The sequence below is a fragment of the Rhinopithecus bieti genome, unplaced genomic scaffold (genome assembly GCF_001698545.2).
Source record: "Rhinopithecus bieti isolate Rb0 unplaced genomic scaffold, ASM169854v2 scaffold_7681, whole genome shotgun sequence".
NCBI classification, from domain to species: domain Eukaryota; kingdom Metazoa; phylum Chordata; class Mammalia; order Primates; family Cercopithecidae; genus Rhinopithecus; species Rhinopithecus bieti.
This window is the reverse complement of record NW_016806571.1, coordinates 2,385,140-2,410,193: the sequence shown is the minus strand read 5'-3', so window position 1 is coordinate 2,410,193 and position 25,054 is coordinate 2,385,140. Positions and strand designations below refer to the sequence as shown.

Here is a 25,054-nt window from a genome sequence, read left to right as displayed (position 1 = left end):
TTACAATGGCACATAAACAACTACTTCAGTGCCCGAAGACACAAAAATATAGACTCTGGATTTGCTGAGATGCAGAGGGCTACTGCAAAGCGTCAGATTGAGAACTTACACACCAAAGAGCAGAGCTTCAGTCAACTTCCACTGACAGATCTGATACCATCTTATAACTTAAAAGATTTCAAAGAAATAAGAAAGAAATTTATAGTCCCATTCCAGTTTTGACCCTAATTATTCAAGGAAATGAGAAAATACATCTTGGTAGTGCTATTACCCTGAACAAGCTGGTATCAGCACATTTACTCAAGGGAGTCTCTGTGCTTTTTGACAACATCATAGGTGGAAAGAGCTAGAGCACATTAATACAGAAGATCTTTCCTTCAGAGAATTTGATTTGTATTCCTCCTGCTTCCAAAGGATATAAGAAGACAGAGCTGACATCACAGAAAGACCAAGGACAGATTGAATTGTCCACAGCATTTCAATGTGTTCTGTTCCAAGCTTTTGGAAAGCTTAGGTAGGTGGTTCTCAAACTTAAGCATGTGTCAGAATTACCTGCAGTGCTAGTTAAAGGCTGGTTGGTGAGCCCCACCCCTTGGGAGTGAAGAGGGTCAAGAATTTGCTTTTCTAACAAGATCACAGGTGCTGTTGATACTACTTTGAGACATATTGGCTTATTCAAAATAGTGCCACGTCATCTATTGTATTTTACTTACAACTACAGTACTCCTGGGCCAAGAAGAGGTAGTGATAAAATGTGTTGGGCAGTAAATATATGGCTTTTGCTGGCTAGCAGCCACTTAACTTCATTTGCCCTACCTGTCATTTTAAACACATCTCACTAATTCCCAAGCTATTGGACATCTGAGAGGATGGGGGAACTTTTTGATATCTGACAATATATCATGGGTACACAAATATTAAAATGGCTCAATATTTAAATCTGAAAAGTGTTCAGAAATTCTCAGATGAAATGCATTAGATAAAGTACTAAGTATTAACATGCATGAAGAATGTTCTATTATAAACCCCTGTTTTCACTTTCTTGCAGCTTTCCAAAAAATTAGCCCTTTGTGGTGAAATTTTCCATGCTTGGTTTCAGCCCAAAGGTGATTTTTTTTTTTTTTGCAAAGTTTGAGAAAACATATTAAGTCGTTTTGAGTTATGAAAAGATGAAAAAAGCCCACACAATTTTCCACTTTGAAAGCAATTTCAGGATTTAAAAAAATATGCAGATAACTAAAAATGGCTGAAGTTGAAAAGTTGAAACTGTCCATGTGTCTAGTTTTTAGCAAAGTATTCTGGGTAATTCAGAAAAGATAATGTGTGTGTGCACACAAATATGCAGATACATATATATTTAAATGAATGCATAAGTGACTGGAAAAATAGCATTTCATCATCTACAATACAAACTTAGAGTAAGAGACTTACTGTTTTCTGAAATGGAAAATCTTTCACAAATCAGAGTAGTTAGGTGCTGATTGTCTAAGCCTCTGTTTTTCACACAGCAGGATTTATTAATGGGTCACACAGAGGTAATTGTCAAACTACTATGCACTATGTTTGCAGAATCCTCCATTTCCTTCATACGCCTTCTGTTCCCAGCTCAATTCTAGGACTTTGATTTACTATCTTTTCAGTTTAATTTCTGCCCTTGGCCCAGGCCTCAACAGTCTCTTTATCTCCTATGCTCCAGAGCACTCACACATGCTGTCATTTCTCAGTTCTCTCCGAACTCCTCCCAATGCATTCACCTGCTTCCTACTCAAACACTCACTGTGTATTTGAAGAACTCAAATATTAAAAAAGCAAAAATAGAAATCTTAAGTTTAGGCCAAATAGTTTGGTCATCTGTGAAAGCAACTTAGTCTAACCATCTGTAATCATCACCTTTCTAATTAACTCACCTAGAAAACAGATAATGGGAAAGTTAGACAACAGAATACAGAGTCCCAGCTCTGCTACTTTCTACTAGTTGACATATGGGTTGGATACATGACTCCTTGGCACTTCAGTCTCATCTTTAAGATGGGAAAAATTGGCCGGGCGCGGTGGCTCAAGCCTGTAATCCCAGCACTTTGGGAGGCCCGAGACGGGCGGATCACAAGGTCAGGAGATCGAGACCATCCTGGCTAACACAGTGAAAACCCGTCTCTTACCTAAAAATACAAAAACTAGCCGGGCGAGGTGGCGGGCTCCTGTAGTCCCAGGCTACTCGGGAGGCTGAGGCAGGGAGAATGGCGGTAAACCCGGGAGGCGGAGCTTGCAGTGAGCTGAGATCGGCCACTGCACTCCAGTCCGGGCGACAGAGCGAGACTCCCCTCAAAAAACAACACACAAAAAAAAAAAAAAAAAACACAAAAAAAAAAACAAAAAAAAAAGATGGGAAAAATCAGACTGTTAAAATACCTTGTTACATGTGAACATGTTTTATAAATTTCAAATGAATGTTAGGTATAATCACTGTTAGTAATGACAATAACATCTATTTTAAAATTGAGCTAGACTTTTCTAGATAGAAAAGGAGAACCAAATATGTAATATATGTTCCCCTACACCCCAGGGAAGGGGAAACCACTTTTGCAAAGACACAAATATTAAGAAAAATTCCATTTTCCAAGTTTTCAAGTATGTAGACTAAAAGACAAATGGAAGGAAACCTGTTCCAACAAAAGTTCCTGTTTGTCTTTCACTTTCGACATCTCTGTGCTTGGGCTGTTCCCTTCAGCATATGTTAAATTCTCCCCCACTTACAGGAAAAAAAGTTCCCTTGACCAGCTTCTTCCTTAAATTCTCATGTATTCTCCTTCACTGGCCAGTGGAATCACTATCCATTTCTCACCTAACTTCCTGCAACCACCTTGTCCATTATTTCACTAAAAAGTCTGTCTTCAAGGACATCAAGAACCTTTTACTCTAGAAGCCTGAAGCCTTCAACATTTGTTACATTCAACCCTGTTACCTTGTTTAAATTATCTACTGCTATATAACATAGCATCTCTAGACTTATGGTTTAAAATCACAATGATTTTGCTGTCTCATAATTCTGTGAGTCAGGAATTCAAATAGGGCTCAGTTGGATGGTTCTTTTACTCCATGTGGTGTGGGCTGGGGTCACTCATTTGGCTGTACTCAGTGGTGGATGGGCTGGGCTGAGATGGGCTGGAGGGCCCTAGAAGGTTTCACTTAGGCCTGGTGCCTCATGATCCTCCTACGTAGTTAGCTTGGGCTTTCTCTCAGCCTCATGGTCTCAGGGCAGTTGACCTTCTTACACAGCAGCTGGCTTCTGAGAGGGAGAAAATAGAAGCTCCCAGTCCTCTTAAGGCCTGGACTTGAAGGTACCAGAAGTACATTATTTCCACTGTATCTTATTGGTGAAAGTAAGTCACATGCTCGGCCTAAATTTAAAGGGGAAGGGAAACAGGTTTCATTTCTTGAGAGGAATGACAAAAAAATCTGTGGCCATCCGTAATCCTCCATGTATCTACCCCTTTTTTGACATTCTTGCTGTGTTCTTAGCTGCTATGCTGTACTCTAGTCCAGAAGAATGGTTTTCAAACTTTTTTTTTTTACCTTAACTCACAGTAAGATATACATTTGACATTGTAATCTATGTTATCAACACACATACAAAGTGAAACAAAAGTTTCATAATACATGCCTTTACTGCAATATATTTTTATTCTATTCTATTTTACTCAATTTTATTATACATTGTTTAAAAACACTGTTTTATCGGTCACAAACATATGCTTCCATTCTCTGGGGAAGACTGTACTTCACAGCCTCATTGATGGCTGACTTGGTCATATGATTTGCTCTGTCCAATAAAATCTGAGGAGTGAAAATTTTCACTTCCAGGCGGAGGTTTTAAAATGTAGGTGTGGTTCACTATTCACTTTATATCCTCTGCCATGGGACTTGAATATTCCAGATAGAGGCTACTCTATCAATCTGGATTCTGGAGAAAGCTTGCATAGACAAATCTTTATAGGGGCAGCCTACCCTCAAAGGATTTGTATCATGAACAAGAAACAAACCTTTGTTGTTAAAAGCCACTGACATTGTGTTATTGTAGCACAGTCTACTCTGTCTTGACTGATCCACTGGTTGCAACCCACTGAAGTGATTTTGGGATCCATTAATGGATTGCAGCCAATAGTTTGGAAAATTATTATATCTTCTGCCTCTTTCTGTGACTTCCACCTCTTCCTCCTCCTGATGGCAGCAGTGGGCTGTCCACAGTGGGGAGGCATGGGCGGTGGCAGCAGGAGTGGCTACAGGAGCAGCAATGGCGGTGGTGGGTCCCCTGTGCTCCATGTCCCTGAGGCAGCTGACTGTGACGCCTGCTTTGGGGACTGGCCAGCAGCTCAGGGTTCCTGCGCCTCAGGAGGGGGCTCTGCACAGGGCTGCCCAGGGTTCTGTCACCGGGGTCTGCCCTGCATCAGGGTGACCATCAGGCCTGACACTCCTGGTGGCCAGGTCAGGGCCTGCAATCCACCCCTGGAGGTGTGCACTAGGCAGGGCCACAGTCTGGGCAAAGAGGAGCTCCTGACTGCCCCTGAATGCCAGGGTCACTGGGGGAGCTCATGGAGATGTTGCCCCTACCCTGACACCGGCCTAGGCCCAGCAAGTACCTAGAGCCCCTGCGCCAAGCTGTGAGGGAGTGCAGCTGGGCTTCATGCGTCACGGAGTCACGAGAGCCAGAAGCAGGCAGCAGCCCAAGTAAGAGCTGTGGACCAATGCCTCTCTGTGCCCTTGGGGGCCTGGGAAGGCCCCCTTCCTGGCCCTTGAAGGCTTGGAGAGGCCTACTCCCACTCCCTGGCCTCTCCCTGCTCCTGGCGCCCGCTCTGATCTTGGAGTAGGGTTGGGGCCAAGCCTGGGCACTGTCACAGCCCAGCTGGGTGTGCGCACACTTGAGGCAGCACTGACATGCCAGCTCCCTGCCACCTCAGCCCCCTCTGGATTTTGGGTGCTGACAAGCATGAGGGGAAATTGAGGGGGGGTGTTGAGGGTGGCTCGGCACTGGCCTGCAGGTGCCCCTTGGCACAAGCAACCTGGGTGCCATAGATGCTGGCAGGAGGCAGATGGGCCACTGGGCAGAAGGGGGAGGGTCTCTGGTGAGGCCCCACCTGCAGGTCAGGGAGGGTCTGAAGGCTAGAGGCCAGGCTGCCAGTCCCATGGGCCAGAGTAGGGGACTCGTGGTGCCCTTTCTGGGCCTACCCATGGCTGCCCATGGACCAATCAGTGCGCACTTCCTCCTCTCTGAGGCCTGTAAAAGCCCTGGGCTCAGCCAGAGCAGAGGACAGAGAGACAATGGGACGACCTGCTGCAGAATGGAGCTACTATCTCTACCAAGAGATTCAGACAAAGGGATGACCTGCCTGCACAGAGAAGCCACCTACTATAGGGCCTCTTCTCTGCTCAGAGCTGCAGGATGGGATGACCAGCTGCAGAGAGGAGCTACCCTTTCTGCTGATAGCTAAACACTTGTCAGGATGACCAGCTGCAGGGAGGAGGTACCCTCTCTGCTAGGAGCTGAACACTCACTGGGCTACATAGAGGAGCTGTCCACTGTGGGTCTTCTCTGAGCTGTTTTATTGCTCAATAAAGCTCCTCTCTGTCTTGCTCACCCTCCGCTTGTCTGCAAACCTCATTCTTCCTTGTCGTAGGACAAGAACTCGGGACCCGAAGAGTGGCGAGGCTAAAAGAGCTGCTATAACACAAACAGAGCCGAAACATGCCCCCTGCTCTCCATGTTGCGAGTGAAGAGAAGGAGAGAAAATCTGCAGCACTTCAGGGAGCCCAGACCTGTGAGCTCCCTGAGTCAGAGCTGTGACTCCCTCTTTGGGGCCCTGTGGTTCCTGGCGTCTCTAAGCTTCTGGGTGCCACTGCATTCCCTGGTGCCACCGGGGAAGCTGCTTACAGTGTGCCTGGTCCAGCTGCGGCCTCACAGAGAGCTGGCACCTGAAGCTGCCTGCCCCATGGCAGCAGCCAGCATAACTGACTGTGCAGTGGCCGGAACCCACACTCGCTCACACACCCCCCTCATCACTCCATGCCTGACTCTATTCTCCCTTGGAGGCATAGGATCCAGGCCGGCAGCATGAGCTGAGCACAGCCTGTCAGGCAGAGTGGGTGGAACTAGCCCAGTGGGCCCCAGCAAAACTCAGGCAAAGGTGCCACCAACCACATGTTTCTGGCCAGAACAGCAACACCCCAAAAATCCTGTAACACTCCTTTATGGCAAATGAAGTCATTCTGCCGATATACATCTATGACCTCTCTCTTTTCTCAGCAATCTCCTTGGGCAATTTTATCCCTTACACTCTCTTTATTATTTCTTGCTTGGACTAGTAAACTTTCCTGTCACCTGGATGTTCACTTTTTATACTGCACTTTTTCTCTCTCCATCTCATTTTCCTTTTCCCCGAGAGATTAATTTACCTGATGCATGACTGCTATCATCAGAGATCCTTCAGTGGCTTTCTGCTGTCCAGAAAATGAGTCCACACTCCCTAGCCCAGCTTTTTGTCCATCTCTATCAATCTCATGTCTGACTGATCCCTCCAGGCACACTCTGCTGCAACCCAGTCACACCACCCACTGCCCTCTCCCTGTGCCCAGTGATGAAAACCATTTCTCTTCATGCTGTCCCCCTTGCCTAGAATGCACAGTACCCCCTAGTCACCATATCAAATCCTCTACTTCCAGATACAACTCATCCTTCAGTGGCCCTGAAGCTCGTCCAGGAAGTTTTTTCTGAGCTTCCCAGGTAGAAGACACCTCTCTCGACAAAACATTCAGAGCCTTACAGTACTGCCTCATTTTGCCTTCCATGTCTTGTCACTTGAATCTAGGGACAGGATTCTGACAAATTTACTATGACAAATGAGTTATTTCCTATTCTTCTCCCTCCCTCCCGATTATCTCAACTGTTAAACACAGCTGACTGACATATGAATGCGTCTTACAAGCATGTCTTACTTTGACAGCAGACATGAAGGCTCAGCAGAATAGTGTAAGTAAACTACAGTTTCAATAATCTCATTGTTGGAGAACACTGAAGCTATTTTTTCCTTAGTATGGATGAGGTATATTCCTGAATCAAAACATACATGATCTAACATGCTATTCTAATTCTCCTAGTATACTTTTGCAAGCTTCTCAGCTGTAGTTATATGTTGAGTCTCTAAAAGTTTGAGTATTTAAAATGCCCCAAAACATTCTTTTTGAGGATCTCAAAAGAAGAGAAAAAACAGCTGAGTGATAACAATGCCCACACATTTAATGCTGTCAGTTTTACTCCTTTATCTATTTAGGACCTGTTCATTTCTACTGAAAAAAAAAAAAATTATAATGTAGTTATTGATTTTCTCTGCCTATAGCAAATTAGCAGCAATAAATTAGAAGTAGGGAAGAGAAGAGGTACTTAACACTGAGCGAGGAGATAGAAAAACTAACCTAGACATACATGAAACATTTTTTTTTTAATGAAAAAGCATTATCACCTAAGAAATTTCAGGACACAGGCACATTCCTTTTGATTACATTTTATTCTAGTATAACACTATCAAAATAATAGTGTTATTACCACTGCCCTTAAATCACTAAGAAAAAAATTCCTCTATACTCAATATGCATTGCTGAAGAAGGCAGATAAGTAAGTAATATACTTTAGACAAATTTTTATCCTGTTGGATAAAATAGTCTGGTACTTAAGATAGTGAGTTTAAGTAATCTGGAAATTTCATTCAGAGAGAAAACAGTTTTGCCAACCAGACAGACAAAGGAAACTCTATGTTATTGTGCACAGGAAGGCCAAATAATATAAAAAAATAAGTTTGTGAAGGATCTGATATCCCTGGAAGAGGAAAACATGTTATCATTAAAGGTTATATAAATTCTTAGAGGAAAATTAAAGTTATATTAATTGATATTCACCCCAAGACTCAGTGAAGAATCAAGGGCTTTCAACTCAACTCCCAAACTTGAACTTTATGAAAAATATTTACTGGCAAAATCAGGTGACACATTTTTAACATATAGATGGTTGATAAGAGAAAGAAGATTCTAGATAGTGGAGATAAGATTACTACTTTTTTGCTTCTGATTATTCTCCCCCTACAGCAACACACAATCCTGAAATTGCTAGAGCATTCATGGGGTTTCCTACTCCTGGAGCACCAACACAATGAGTCACACGAACCTAGCAGTTGTGTACAGTGCAGGGCACACTGTAATAGCTATAGTCTCTGCTATCATCCACAGGTTGGAGGAGCCATCAATACCTTCTTGGATTCTTTTTATACTCACAGCTAATATCAGTATGCTCCACCCCAGATTCAGGCAGAGCCAAGGCTGAATCTTGGCAAGGGACCTTTCTCTCACTTCCCATTGATAAAATGAAAGATGGGGCCAGATTGTCTCTAAAGCCTATCTCAGTTCTAAGATCCCATGAACCTAAAAACAATTATGTTTATTATTTTAAGTCATGATAGCTACGATTTAACAGTCTTCCAATTACCTATTTGCTCAAGTTTCTCTTTAAATTCCCTATACTGAGCATTACTTTAAAAATATATGAAGAATATCTCTAATTCTATGTGTGGAATTTGTTTAGATAAATAATTTTAAATACCAGATTTTTTTAAAGCGGCAACTTTTTTTTAGTATATTAAAATACAGGTCAGACAATGTATCTGACATATACAGTAAGTCTCTTAAAATGATTTAAGACCAAGTTGCCTATAATTAGTTATGAAAATATTGCAAAGAGCTGAACCAAAATAAAACTAAATAAGCCAGCTAGCTACTAAACTACACATATGTCCTCAAAATCTTACGAGAGTCAAATATTCCAGTAAAAAATAACAGAAGAGATGGAAACACAAGTTTCTTATTATCACACTTCATATGTTATAAAACATAATAGCTAACTTATTTTTGGCAAAATGATTAAGGATTGTAACATTCTGGCTTACACAAACATATTTGTCAAATGCATCTCAAATGGAGCATGTCATGCTAACTTCAGGCATGCAGGCACTGCAGTGTCTTAGAGTAGCCCAGAGACACTGAAATTTCAACACTTTGGCAGGGATCACACCACCAATATTCACTGACCCAGGTGTTTAATGGGGGCTGGGGATGGGTAGGGAATTTCAACAATGTAGTTAATTGAAACCAGATAAAGCTTCTGAATAATAATTTAAAAATCATACAGATGTTCATTGCCCCTCCCACCCCCCAAAAGAGGTGACCTTTTGGACAATTTATTGCACACATTATTTTCTAGCCTACGCCCTTTTTAAGAAGATAAAACACTGCTTCACATGTCTTTCTGGAAACTCTATAATCAGTTTGAGTTATGTCTCCACAAATAAAGTAGGTTAAGCTCACGTTTCATCTTTGTTTCCCCTTTTCACCACTATTCCTGCAAAAGCAAGGACACTTGAAGGCAGGACAATAATTAGAAAGTTATGACGCTGAACAAGCTATAAGAAAGCACACTAAACTTGAGATGCATTCTACTTCTTTGCCAACAAACATTGTGAATACGAGCCCAAAAAGAGAGAAGGGTTCAAGACAATGTGTTGAAAAATCGTTTTCAAATACACAAAAGAGAAACCACACATCACATGCAGAATAGATCTGGAGAAAACACAAAAACCATAACAGATCTGTGATTAAGTTAATAATAGCCTGTGATGAGCTCCGAAATGAATATTTTCTTGCCTATGTTTACAGAACAGTAATGCTATTATTTCAAATATGCAAGTATCCTTTTTAATGTTTTTAAAGTGTTTAAGACACCCGGAACAACTAACAACAAATAATTATGTCATGTCAGTTTGCTACATTTTATTTGACAGGTACAAGTCACTGCCTATACCAGTAAATAAATGCAGTAATTTAATTTATGTACATCCTATGTCCATGTGCTTGATTGCACAACACACAAGTGAAATCCTAATTTTAGAGTGGTGGGGTACGCAGCTCTGACACAGCTCCCAGTGACCTTCACCTCCTAGTATTCATGCCCTTGTGTAATTATCTCCCCTTGGGTGTGGGCTAGATGTAGTGACTTGATTCTAACAAGAATACAGGAAACGTGATGGGATGTCACTTTGTAACTGGGTTACAGCCTGTGACTTTCATCTGCTAGCAGCCTGTCTCCCTGGCTCTTCTTCCAGGCATGCTCTAATGAAGTAAGCTAGACAGGCTGACATGTTAGAGAAGGTGGCCTCTACCCAACTGCCACCACTGAGTGAAGGCCCCCTGTCTAACAACACTCAAGGAATGGGATCCTGTCAAAAACCACATGAGTGAGCCTGGATGCAGATCCATCTCAACTAAAGCCTTCAGATAAGACTGCAGCCCTGGAAGACATGTTGGTTAAAATCTTGGCAGAGACCCTGAAGCAGAGAACCCAGCTAAGCTGTGGCCAGACTTCTGACCAGAAACTATGAGTGAAGAAATGTATACTGTTTTACACTGCTAAGTTTTGGGGCAATTTGATACACAGCAGTAGATACCTAATACAACAGTTAACCTAATGACTGAGACAATGACTCTAGAGTTACTTCCTAATAATAATAATAGCTAATACTTATTTGGAACTTTAAAGTTCCAGATATCATTCTTGATGCTTTATATAATTCCTCACAAAAATCCTTTGAAGAACATATTATTATCCCCATTTTACAAATGAGGAAACTGAGGTTGAGACTCAAAACTGAAGTAGAGACTTAATAACTTGTCTAAGATCAGACAGACTAAAAAAAAAAAAAAAGACAATAAATATTGGAACATAGGTGTCCTGGTTCTAGAGCCAGAACTCACAGCAACTGTATAAGTAGAACCACTAAGAGGCAGGGCTGGACACCATAAAGATGGCAACCACATGACACAGTACGAGAGGAGACTTCAAAGGCACAAAAGACATTAGAAGCTGTGCAAAATGCTAAAAGCAAGAAAAAAGCCTGCATTCTGATTACGACACCTTATTTAGGGGAAAAAGAAACCAACACAGTAGACAGTAATACAGAGAACAGAGTACAATCTTGAATTTATTGAATTCACACTTAGAAATGAAAAACACATTTTCTTCTACCCAATAATAATTTAAAACCTCCATTTATTATTAAAAACCATAGCAAGGGAGGCTATAGTTGTACATTTCCCAAGGGCAATTATGAGTAAGAAGTAAGCAGGTGAAGCTGGTGAGAAAAGGAGCAAGCGCTTAGTGAGCTCTGAGACCCCACTGAAGATATTTTATCCCATGGAGTGAGAAACAGTCAAAATCCTAGCACAAAGCGGCCATGAAGCGATCATGTCCTATCTTGGCTTCAGATTACTAGGTCTACCAGCACTCCATGCTCCCACGCCCCCTGAACTTAAACAAGACAGCAGGTATCACATCTATTGGTTAGACTGTCTCCTCAAGCAGACTCCAGGCTCTCCTACTTCAAAGACTGTCTTAGTCACTGGGACGTCCTCAAAACATAGCACAGGATCTGACACATGGAAAGGGCTTAATATATGTTTGTTGAATAAAGAAGAAATGAATTATCTTGTGAATTGCATCCATTCAGTGAGTTATTTCAATGGTATATGTCAGTGGAAGTACCATGTTTTGTTTGGTTTTATATCTCTTATAGTTTACTTGCTTTCCTGGGCACTTTAAATAGGTCTTTGTGTCTCTAGCACCTCACTTAATATCTGGCACATAGTAGTACCCAATAAATATTTGCAAGTATTTGTGAGTATGTGTCTCAAAAAGGCTGCCAAGATACAGAACAGGTAAGGATCTGGACTTATGACTTAATAAAGATGTAGTGCTCCATAAAGACAGCTGTCTGCCTATCAGTGATGATGATGACACATTTCTTCCTTCTGAAAAAGGCAAGAATATTTACAAAATACCTTCCCACAAAAGAAAGATTCTTGTCTAGGTCTTACCTAGTGACTGCTCTTAAATATTTCTTTATAAAAAACAGCAAGTAATGTGTAACATAAGAACTCCAGATAACCCTAGATTCAAAGGCATTCTTTCAGAAACTTCCTATCTCCCTCAGCATTATTCTTTGAAACATTATGAACATACATTCACATAAGTCCATCATAATATGGAGATAAGGATAAAGGCAGCAAGCAAATATCCCTCTCTCTGTTCTATTTATCAACTGAACAAGAGACAAAAGAACATAGGAAAGGTGAGGAGGATTTGTGCAGGCACACAGTCCAGCACCCATAGTCACCTCTGGAGATGTACTTACCAGGAGCTCAGGGACTCGCTTCAGCATCTGAAGAGTGAAATAGCTGCCTATCGAATGGCCAATGAGCACAAGTTTCATGTCCTTTGGCACATGAGTTCTCAGGAAAGCTAGTTTGTGCTCTATTTGTCCATTAAGTCCATAGATGTCCTTAATTTCTTGAGCGTTTGAATCTAAAAGCAAATTATGAGCATGTTTTCATTCAGTAAGTAAAAGTAATCACTGAAAATGATCCAGAAAAGATAACAATCATGATAAAAAGCAGTTTCCATTTATCAAAGCCTACAATGTGCCAGTGAAAATATTAGGCATTCATTATATTAACCAATTTTCACAACAATTTTGGGAAGGAAACATTATAACCTTCACCTGATAGGTGAAAATCCCAATGCTCATAGATATTAGGTGACAGATTAACAGTCACAAACTTACTAAGTGGGAGAGGTGAGATTCAAATTCAGGTCTCCAAATCCTCAAAGCCCATGAACTTTCAATAATTCCGTGTATTACTGTTAGCTTAGGCCAGTGGTTCTCAAACTTGAGCATACATCAGAATCCCCTTGAAGTCTTGTTAAAACATGGCTGGGCTCCACACCCCAGGGTTTGTTTCAGTAGGTCTAGGCTGGGCCCTGAGAAGCTGCATTTCCAAGTTTCCAGGAGATGTTGATGCACTAGGTTCCAGCACCACACATTGAGAACCAGCTGCTTAGGCTAATTTATATTACTAACAGACAACTAAGAAAGTCCATGATATGACTTAATTATTTTAGATAATCTTTATTTATTTAAGGAATCCAGATGGAAAAACTTAAGTAGAAATGTTAAAAACTGTCCCCCTTTTTTTTCTTTTATGCTTTAAGTTCTAGGGTACATGTGCACAATGTGCAGGTTTGTTACATATGTACACATGTGCCATGTTGGTGTGCTGCACCCATTAACTCGTCATTTACATCAGGTATATCTCCTAATGCTATCTCTCCCCCCTCCCCCCTCCCCACAATAGGACCCGGTGTGTGATGATTCCCTTCCTGTGTCCAAGTGATCTCATTGTTCAATTCCCACCTATGAGTGAGAACATGCGGTATTTGGTTTTCTGTACTGGCAATAGTTTGCTGAGAATGATGGTTTCCAGCTGCACCCATGTCCCTACAAAGGACACGAACTCATTCTTTTTTATGGCTGCATAGTATTCCATGGTGTATATGTGCCACATTTTCTTAATCCAGTCTGTCACTGATGGACATTTGGGTTGATTCCAAGTCTTTGCTACTGTGAATAGTGCTGCAATAAACATACGTGTGCATGTGTCTTTATAGCAGCATGACTTATAATCCTTTGGGTATATCCCCAGTAATGGGATGGCTGGGTCAAATGGAAAACTGTCCCTTTTAAATAACCAGCACAGTCCTGACCTGAAATATCCTCCCTCCCTGTCACAAATGAACTACTTTTCTAGGTTCTTCAAGACCTAATTAAAACTTTACCTAGCTAATCCTCAAGAAAAATTAATGAGCTCTCTTCTGTGCTTAATCAGTACCTCTTTTATTATAGCACTTTATCAAACTTGCATATTGTCTGTTTGTATGTTTATTTCCTCTCTTAGGCTGTGAGTTCCTTGAAGGCAAGGTTCATCTTTTCATCTGTGTCCTGTGATTAGTACACAGCAAATGTTATTGTTGAATGAAAATTGGAACTGACTAGATGATCTCTGAGGATGCTGGCCGCTCTAATATTCTATGAGTAGAATAGGTTTTCCCTATGAACATATATATAACCCAATGACAGGGTGTAGTATTTCAAAATATCATAAGATAGTCAACTGCTTCCTAAAATTTGAATGACTGAACACTGACTTTCTTGCTCTTATGACTTGCAAGGCATTGAGGGGAATTATAATCGGTATGGTTCATTCAAAAGGCACCCCAAACTCAGAAAAACTACTTTTCTGTTTTGTTTGTACAGGTTTTGTTTGTTTGTTTTAGTGCTTATCTCTCCTTTTAGTCGAAGTCCTGTTTATCCTACAAACTTGAAACAAGCATTATCTCCTCTGAGAGACCTTTTTATGATTCATTATATGAGGAGTAAAGTGGCTGTCTTTTCAGTTTCCACAACATCCCTGTTTAGTTATCTCACTATACTACTCCTAATTCACTCTTAGTTTACAATTTAGGTCTTGCTTACCACTGCTCCCCAAAGTCCAGCATACAGTTATTGAAAAGCTTTTTCTTGACTCAATGAGGCTTACTTCCCTATTTCCATAGTACTATTAATCTCCCAGGTAAAATATGTTATGCTCTCACTCTTTTTCCCAGGTCAGCTTACAATTCATTCTCTACTTAACAAGAAAGTTAAGCATGAAACAGAACTGGGAAGAGAGAGAATCTGGAACCTGACTTTGGTAGGACTTCTAATGGCTCCAAATCCACCTTTTTATGCATGAAATATTATTTAGGTTTGAATAGTTCATACCCTGCTTCTCTAATCACTCTACCCAAAAGTGATCATATCATTCTTTCATATGAAAACACCACAATAATATTAATATTTGCATCCCAAGTTCTTTTTCAAAATATGCAGCATTTTTTGAAACTTGGATATGGAAATATCCAAGTTTTCCTTTTGTTGGGACAGTAGGTGCAGTACAAAGATAAACAGGCTCCGGAGATGAGATAAATCTGGGTTTAAATCTCAGCTCAGCATCTCCCTAACTGTGTGACTTGAGCAAATCCTTTAACCTAGGCTTCAGTTTCCTCATACACAAAATAGAGATAATAATGCTAGCTTCCAATGGCTGTTGTTTAAGTGTCTGGCATAAACAGATAAATAAAAGCTATGACTGCCATCATTTCAATTCCTGTTATTTAAGTCCTCCTTCAAATAATACCAAGAACATTTACATGGTTAGAGCAAAGAGAAAGAAAATGAGCTAAATATTCTAAAATTTCATTGACATCATAAATAAGGTCCTAAAACATTGCATTTCAGATAAACTTTAAAGGACATTATAAATCAGAATATTTCAGAGGTAGATCTGGCTTTACCTCTGGGAACTACTCAGAGATTTTCAAGAAGAACATACTACGAGTTAGTGTTTGCCGAAGTGGTAAGATTAACAGGGAAAGTACTTTCTAAAATGAACAATGATTGAAAATTTAAATGTGCTATCTTTTAAAATTTATTTTTATTTTATTTATTTATTTTTAAGATGGAGTCTCACTCTGTTGCCCAGGCTGGAATGCAGTGGCACAATCTCAGCTCACTGCAACCTCTGCCTCCTGGGTTAAAGCAATTCTCATGACTCCCAAGTAGCTAAGATTACAGACGCGCACCACCAGGCCCAGTGAATTTTTGTAGAGATGAGGTTTCACCATGTTGGCCAGGCTGGTCTCAAACTCTTGACCTTAGGTGATCCACCCACCTTGGCCTCCCAAAGTGCTGAGATTACAGGTGTAAGCCACCACTCCCAGCCTATCTTTTTTCATGTTACTAATAAATAAAATTCTAGATATTATTTTACTAGCAGAAAATGAAAGGTTAAAAGACTATATACTTGATTACATATTTTCATTCCTATTATTTTAATAGTAATATATTCTGAGAAAATGCTAGTAATTATTAACTTACTCTCCAAAAAATGCAGAAAAAATTACATTCAGTTGTATCAAAACCAGAAGAATGCTAATATGGAAATCATTTATACCATTCTTTCTATGAGGAAACTGTACTCCAAGTTATAATCAACGAAGCACATTTGGAACATAATCTGTTTCTAAATTGAGAATTGCCTGAGTTGGTGGATGACAATACAATCCACCATATTGTTACCAATAAATGGTCCTAAGTATCATATTGATAATTTTCTCTTAGAACCTAAGCCTATTTCTTAGACCCATCTCTATTAGATATCACTTCACAGCTCACCTATCGGTTCTACAGTTTATTTCAAAAGGTATACACAACTTGTTCTGAAATAGTTAGTAGAGAAATTAAATAAAATCAGTACTTCACATTAACTTTTTGTCTAATCGCTCAAATTTGCTGGTCCAGTCATTAAAGTTATTAAGCAGTCATTAAAAGTGCTTTCAATTTTAAATTCCCTTACAGCCTCAGAACACAGATAAAATCTCATGATTATTATTTTCTTCATTTTACATGAACTGAATTGACTACTCTGACAGAAAACAGTGACTAATTGGCCCTTGGTATTATTGAAAGTACAGACATAAATAAAATATACTACCTTTGCCTTTCAGGAGATCATAATCTACTAAGAGGAAACAGACATAGATAAAAACACAATTATTAAATGCCAAAGTTAAGTATCTCAAGCATTTGCTTGAGAAAAGAACAGGGTTTATTGGATCACAATAGAAGGGTAATGGCACTTTGATTCATAAAAAGTACTGTACCTTTTCCCACTCTACCCAAGATAAATAACTAGAAGATATTCTTTATTACATGTATGTTACTATAAATGTATACATTTAACTATGTATCTGAATCCAAGCAAAACAGTTTAAATTTAACTGCCATTCATATATATGGCTATATATTGAATACAAATGTATAAGTTCAACTATTTATTTTCATGCAAACAGCATTTATAGGTCATCTCTGACCACAGAACAGACAAGACTGGAGATTAGCACTACACACGCCTTTGGTAGGACTGAGTCTGCATACTGTAACTACATCTCACACCAGAATTTGCTCAGCTACTAAACTCTTCCATCCTGCCCCCAATCATTACTCCGAAGCTGTATCTTAATAACTTTAATTAAACAACTTATATGTAAAATTCAAAGGCTAAAATAATATTTCATATTTTAAAGAATTCTTTGATCAAGATGAAAACGCAGTTTCCTTGTGATGCATATTCTTACCCATAAGTGGAAGTTGAACATTGAGAACACATGGTCACAGACAGGGGAACAACACATACCAGGGCCATTGTGGGGTACGGGGTGAGGGGAGGGAACTTAGAAGACAGGTCAATAGGTAGAGCAAACCACCATGGCACATGTATAACTATGTAGTTAGAAGAAATAAAAAAAAAAAAACCAGTTTCCTCCTTAGGTAATTTTTTCAAATACATAAAAAATCGTATGTTGTTCACCATGCTACACAAATATATATATATATAAACTAAAAATATAAAAAGATACATGAAGTATTTACTCTATATTCATGATAGAACTGGAGATGGGATACAAAGAACAAAACTTTTCTGTATTGTTTTATTTCACTTATTTTGTTAACAAAATATTTATGTAATTATGGCAATGTTAACTGTCAATTGTGAGTAATAGAATCTTTGATTGTTATATAACTATGTTTTTCTATGTTTTAAAAAATTTCTCAAAAAAAAAAAAAAAAAAAAAAAAAAGAATGCATTGACGTGCTGTTGTTCCTAGGTATCTTACTCCCATTTTGTAGGGAAAATCACCATTCATTTCCTTCTCACACGGAATACAGAAGCCCCCAAGGATTTTATGGGTTCATACTGATTATCAGTGAACTGGCTCAATGAAAACTGTGGTCCCTAATTCTGTATGCTTACCGAGTTCATCGATCCATAAGGCCTTCCTTTCAAAACTGTCCTGAGGTTACTAGGCTGAAGTGAGAGTACACTCTCATCAATCCCCAGCTCCCTCCCGAAGTATTCTGTAAGATCCTTGTATCTAAACACTGATACAACTCTGTTGGCTCTTAAAGTATGCATCACAGTGAGGGGACGGGAGATGATTATTCTATTTAACACTGTTTTCTTATTTAGAAAACAAATTTTAAGATTTGTAAACCCCAAGCTTATGTTTTATAAAATAATTTTTAATTATTATTCTCCAAACAGAAGGTGAAAACCACAGTCATCAAATTATGCTTTCCACTTGACTAAAACCAATTATCTGCTAAGGACTTCAACAGTCCTTAGCAGGAAACAGAAGAGAGATTCAGCAAGGGGAACATAATGTTATAGACTTAGCAAACAATAAAAGCAAAACGCATAAAAAGTGTGTTACTTTTTATTGTAAAGTGCTATTTTGGAAACAGCCATGTTTCCACGGCTGTTACTTGGAAAAAGCTATGAGTTCTGTGGCTATATGTGGTTATAGGGAAAGGTGAAGCATAAGGTTAAAAAGGAAAGTTGGGTCTAGATAAAGGAGGAAACTGAACTTCACACCAAGGAGTTTGGACTCAGTTCTGTGATCAATGAGAAGATACCTATAGATTGCCAAGAGAGGAGTGCACAATCTGGTCTGTGTTATGGATATTAACTGCAATGCTCACTCTCCCTACTTCTTCTGTCTGTCCTGGCACTCTAACAATTTGCTTGATTCCTAACTTCTTTCTCTTGCTCTGCACTTTGGCTTTTCGCTCTTCTGACCCACAGATTTACCTGCTTTCATTTCTAGGGACTGTGAGCCCTGAGAGTTGATTGATTGGTTGTTCCTGCCTTGGGCTCATCTATCTCACCTCCTTGTTGCCCTGCCACTCCCAGTCCTGGCAAGAGAGAAAGCTCCACTGGGTTTTCTCTCTTTCTTCCTAGTTGGGGGACTGCAGTGAGAGTAGTTTATTGTTTCTTTGGATAAGCATGACTCAAATTCATCGTTAGTTGCAAGACTGTGTAACTTTTTTAGGTAATGTTTTTATCTGCTAAAACGAAACCAGCATGATTTCTAGCTTTCTTTTTGTACTCTCTAAACAATGACTTGAAATAGTTGATAATGAATTTCCCATCATGTATGCTGACTCTATAGCAAATCAAATCCAGAAAACAGTTTATACTCCTAACTCCTCAAATTTTCTTTTCACACTTTTTTCCCCCTCAAATCATCCCCTTCTGACATTGGTGAACATCTGTTCTTCCAATTGTATTCAACTTATGATTGTGCTAATGTGGTCCACTAGAATATTATTTCCAACTGTTCATAATTTTAACATGCGCTAATATGAAGCAAGACATAATTTCAACATTTGATGTGTGGTTATAGCTTATGCCCTTTTTCTCAATGATTACATATTTTTCACACTATATTTTGCATGCCAGAAAACCAGTACCTTAGGACAATCTTGGACAGCAAATAATGTATCTGTGCTGCCTATCCAAAGCAACTATAGCATACATTTGCAAACATAATCTCCAATGTGTACAACAGATGAGAGCAGACCTGTTCTAGCTGAATGAGGGGCTGGTAAGGCCCAGAGCCCTACTTAGCCTTCACAGAACTTTTGAGTTACTCAGAATATAGAAAGTCACGAACCTAAAAGGTGGAGACTGGCAAGCAATTCTAACCCTTTGTATACCCCGTAGCATGACAGTTAATAACCCAGTAGGTTGTCAGTAAGTCCTTAATGATAGTGAGTTGCCCTTTCACCCTCTCCAGAAACCACAGCTTCCTTTGGCCCTACGGTGGCCCTTTGGGCTAATGCCTCTAGATGGCACTGTTCTCGTTAGGTAGCAAAGAACCCAGGCTCTAATTACTAAGTTATTAACTCAATAGTACACAAGCAGGCCAAACAGAGATAAACATATTCAAAGTAAAGTTATAAATAATAAGATGTCAATTTACAATTAGAATTAAAGCTGTTTCCTAAAAATTCAGACACATGACAGATATTTTCTACTGGTTTTCCTCCTCAGTGTTTATTGGTGAACATCTAGGGCAGTGGTTCCGAAAATGTGGTCCCAGGACCAGCAGCATCAATATTACCTGGGAACTTGTTAGAAATGCAAATTCTCAGGTCCCACCCCCAGATCTACTGAATGAACAATTCAGAGGGTAGCACCTGTGTTTTAATAAACCCTCCAGGTGATTTTGATGCATGCCAAAGTTTGAGAACACCTGATCAAGGGTGATCCTTCGAATCTGTTTTCAACTTTCAAAGTTGCCATTCATGTTCTCTTCAAATGTTTGCTTCTGTCTTTAGTATGACTTAAGATAGCACACTTGATCATGACCATATCCTTTTAATGTGATGCTGAATTCAGTTTGCCGGTATTCTGTTGAGAATTTTTGCATCTATGTCCCTCAAGGATATTGATCTATACTTTTCTTGTTTTGTCCTTATTCAGCTTTGGTGGTTTAATTTCTTTAACAGATAAGGTCCATTCAGATTATCTATTTTTCCTTGTGTGAGTTTTGGGAGCTTACATCTTTCAATAAATTCGTCCATTTTATCTAAGTTAAGTTTATTATCCTTTTATTATCTAAGGGATCAGCAGCAATGAATCTTTTCTTTCTGAATACTCGTAATTTGTGTCTTCTCTTTTTCCCCCCTTGCTTAGCCTGGCTACAGGTTTATTAATTTTATTAGTCTTTTAAATAACTAGCTTTTGGTTTGTTGATTTTTTCTAATAATTTCTTGTTTTCAACTTCATTGATTTGTGTTCCCATTTTTATCATCTTTTCTTCTCTTTGCTTTAGGTTTAAATTGTTCTTTCTCTAGTGTCCTAAGGCAGAAACTTAGGTAATTGACTTTAGATCTTCCTTCTTTTCTAAAATATGAGTCAATGCTATAAATTTCCTTCTAAGCAGTCCAACAATCTGTGTATTTTAATTGGTATATTTAGACCATTCACATTTAAAGTGATTACTGAGGCTGGGCATGGTGGCTCATGCCTGTAATCCCAGCACTTTAGGAGGCCAGGGCAGGTAGATGACTTGAGCTCAGGAGTTCAAGACCAGCCCAGGCAACGTGGCAAAACCCTGTCCCTATAAAAAGATACAAAAGTTAGCCAGGCATGCTGGCACATACTTGTGGTCTCAGTTACTCGGGAGGCTGAGGTGGGATGATCACTTGAGCCTGGGAGTTTCAGGCTACAGTTAGTCTCTATGGCACCACTGTACTCCAGCCTGGATGACAGAGTAAGACTGTGTCGCTAAATAAATAAAGTGATTACTGATATAGTTGAATTAATATCTATCATATTTATAAATATTTCTTGTTATACTTGTTCTTTCTTTTTAAAATCTTACTCTCTTCTACATTCCTAGCTTTAATTGAGCATTTAAAATGATCTAACATTCTCTCTTCTTCTCATAATAATTATTCTTATTAAAAAAAATTCTTTTTGGCTGGGCACAGTGGCTTATGCCTGTAATCCCAGCACTCTGGGAGGCTGAGGCGGGCAGATCGCTTGAGCCCAGGAGTTCCAAGACCAGCCTGGGCAATATGGTGAAACCCTGTGTCTACTAAAAATCCAAAAATTAGCCAGGTGTGGTGGCAGGCGTCTGTAGTCCCAGCTACTTGGGAGACTGAGGTGGGAGGATCACCTGAGCCCGGCAGGTTGAGGCTGCAGTGGGCCACGATTGCACCAATGTACTCCAGCCTGGGTGACAGAGTGAGACCCTGTCTCCAGTGGTTGCCCTAGAATTTGCCATATATACTAAATCTAAGTTCATCTGAAGTAACACTATACCACTATACTACTTCACCTTTAGTCCAGGTATGTTAAAACTGAGTATTCCCAATTCCTCTCTTCCATCCCTTATAACATTACTGGCATTCATTTCATTTATCAATGTTGTAATCACTCAACGTACTGTTACTTTTATTACTTTGAATTAATAGCTATCTACCAGATCAATTTAGAATAAGAAAAATAAACTTTTTAAACGTTTGTTCCTTCTCCCATGCTCTTCTTTATACAGATTTGAATTTCTGATCTCTATCACCTTCCTTTCCCCCAAAGAACTTCTTTTAATATTTCTTGCATAGCATGTCTCCAGCAACTAATTTCCTCAGCTGCTATTGGTCTGAAAAAGGCTTTATTTCTCCTTTACTTTTGAAGGATGATTTCACTAGATAGATAAATCCAGGTAAGTGCTATTTTTCATTCGACACTAAATATTTCACTCCATTCTCCTCTTTGTTGAATGGTTTCTGACAAGAAGTTCCCTGTAATTCTCATCTTTGTTCGTCTATAGGTAAGGCGCTTTTTCCTCTGCCTATTTTCAAGATTTTGTCTTTGGTTTTCTGCAACTTAAGTATGACATATGTAGGTGTAGATCCTAAGTATTGACCCTGCTTAGTGTGCTCTGAGATTCCTAGACCTGTGTTTTGTCATCTGGCATTAAGTACTTCAACTCTTACCTTCTCCATTTTCTCTTCCTTCTTGATCTGGTATTCCAATTATGCATACGTTACACCTTCTGAAATTGTCCCACAACTCTTGGATGCGTTGTACTTTTATAAGTTATTGTTTTTCCTCTTTGCATTTCAGTTAGGAAAGTTTCTATTAACTTATTTTTCCAGTCCACTGATTCTTTCCTCAGCTGCATCCAGTCTGCTGGCGAGTCCGTCAAAGGCATTTTTCATTTTTGTTACAGTGTTTTCTAATATTTCCTTTTGATTCTTTCTTAAGAGTTCCCTACTGTCTGCTTGCATTACCCATCTGTTCTTGCATGCTACTTCTTCCATTAGAGTCCTCAACGTAGTAATCATGGTTACTTTAAATTCCTGATCTGATATTTCTAAAACTGGAAAAAGTATATATCTGACTCTGGTTCTGATGCTTGCTTTGTCTCTTTGGACGGTTTTTTTCTTGCCTTTTACAATGCCTTCTAATTTTATTTTTTGCTTAAAGCTGGACATGATATATTGAGTAACAGGAATGAGGTAAATAGATCTTTTATGTGAGGGTATATGTTAATGTGGCTAGAAGCTGGGCTATGCTTTTTTTGTTTTTTAAGACAGGGTGTCACTCTGTTGTCCTGGCTGGAGTGCAGTGGCACTATCTTGGCTCACTGCAACCTCTGCCTCCTGGGTTCAAGCAATTCTCCCGCCTCAACCTCCTGAGTAGCTAGGACTATAGGCTTGTAGCACCATGCCTAGCTAATTTTTGTATTTTTAGTAGAGACAGGGTTTCATCATGTTGGCCAGGTTGGTCATCTGCCTGCCTTAGCCTCCCAAAGTGCTGGGATTACAGGCATGAGCCACTGCGCCTGGGCAGGGCTATGCTTACTGTTTTCTGTAGCTACAGGTATCAGAAACTTCAGTTTCCTTTAATGATCTTGCTTTTTTTTTCTCTGTTGTCTTTGGTTTTCCCTAAGAACTCCTTCTTAAATAGAGTTTGTGTTTTGTAGCTCCTATAGTTATAATATACTATTATTAAGGTAGAGGCCTATAGACATGGTGGTAAAATGAGGAGGGAAGCATCCTATAATGTAAAGATTAAACCTCAGTCTTTCAGTGGGCCTGAATGCCTGTGCTGTGATCTTCAAAAGTGTTTGTCATCTTTTTTTCTTCTCCTGCATGTGAGACAGGAAGGCTAGGGGAAGATGGAGTTGGCTAACTGCCCTTCCCCCAGGTTGGATAAAGTTCTGGAACTCTTTTTCCCTTGGAAAGTAAGTCATGTTATTGAGAATATTCTGGACATACTGCAAAATGCTTACTTCTCTTCTACCCTTAACAAAAACCATAGGGGACATTTCTCAAATTTTCACAAAAGAACCTGATAAGGTTCCTAGAGGTAATACCCATGAAAGTGAGGAAGTCCCCTAAGAATAGGCTTGCAGAAGTTTGTTACTCTTAAAATAGTCTGTACTTTACCCCCAGTAATTCATCAAAATCACCATTTATGTATTCTACATCAATGGCACTAGTGTCTTCTGCTTCACATAAGCTGATCTTCATTGTATTTCCTTGTCTCTCTAGATTTCAGGTGACAATTTGTCCTGTGACCTCAATTCTCTGAAAGGTCTAAGAAAAATGAGTTTTAGTTTTGTTCAGCTTTTTTCTTTTCTTTTTTCCTTTCTTTTTTGAGACAGAGTCTCATTCTGTCACCTAGGCTGGAGTGTAGTGGCACAATCTTGGCTCACTGCAACCTCTGCCTCCTAGGTTCAAGCAATTCTCATGTCTCAGTCTCCCGAATAGCGGGGATTACAGGCGAGCACCACCACGCCTGGCTAATTTTTGTACTTTTAGTAGAGGTGCAGTTTTGCCATGTTGGCCAAGCTGGTCTCAAATTCCTGGCCTCACTTGATCCACCTGCCTTGGCCTCCCAAAGTGTTGGGATTACAGGCATGAGCCACCACACTCAGCCTCAGCTTTTTTCTTACTGCAATGAGCGAAGTGACAAATTCCAAGTTCTACATGTCAGAGCTGAAACTGGAAGTCCACTATTTATTTAAAAAACATTCTATGCTAAATATTTTCTTAATGTATAACATATGCCACCTACAAGTTTTAAACAAGTAATAAGTAAATAAATGTTGAAAAAAATACCCTAAAAATCTAAATGTAACTATTTCACTAACATTTAAGATACACACTTCATCATGATATTGTCATAGGTGGAAAAGCACTAAAAATATGGTCCCTGGTGCTGCTATTCCTAGATGCTTACTTCAGCCTAGAAAATATCTGAGCTATTACACAAAGTATTATTCATTGAAAAATCTCATCTCTTAGTGCCAAGGTGCTAATGTCTGTTAGGCTTTAGGTTGAAAATGTTTAAGCATAATTAAAACAAAACATTATGAAGTTTTAGTATTTCTTTTCAACCTTTAACTTATAGGATGCTGATTTTTTATTTTCTTATTCAGTTTTCCATACTAAATTTTTTAATAAGCACATATAACTTTTTAATCTAAAAATACAATAAAGGAAGGTAATCCGTTTTGAAAATGAATAGAAAATTATAGCCTTCCGTCACGGCCGCCACTGGAGAGCAGTAGCCATGGCTCTACGCTACCCTATGGCCGTGGGCCTCAACAAGGGCCACAAGGTGACCAAGAACGTGAGCAAGCCCAGGCACAGCCGCCGCCGCGGGC

The 25,054-nt window shown here is 39.5% G+C and overlaps 1 protein-coding gene across 3 annotated transcripts in view; it reads right to left on the bottom strand.

The window, feature by feature from the left end:
* Positions 1 to 25,054, bottom strand: part of LDAH (lipid droplet associated hydrolase) — a 152,669-nt gene that overhangs the window by 94,405 nt on the left and 33,210 nt on the right. For all 3 annotated transcript variants that reach the window (XR_001886510.1, XM_017876835.1, XM_017876836.1), the window contains one exon: positions 12,282 to 12,451. Coding sequence is in view for 2 of the 3 variants with exons in the window: in XM_017876835.1 (XP_017732324.1) it covers positions 12,282 to 12,451 (170 nt within the window). In the remaining variant the exon portion in view is untranslated. The remainder of the gene's footprint in view (positions 1 to 12,281; positions 12,452 to 25,054) is intronic.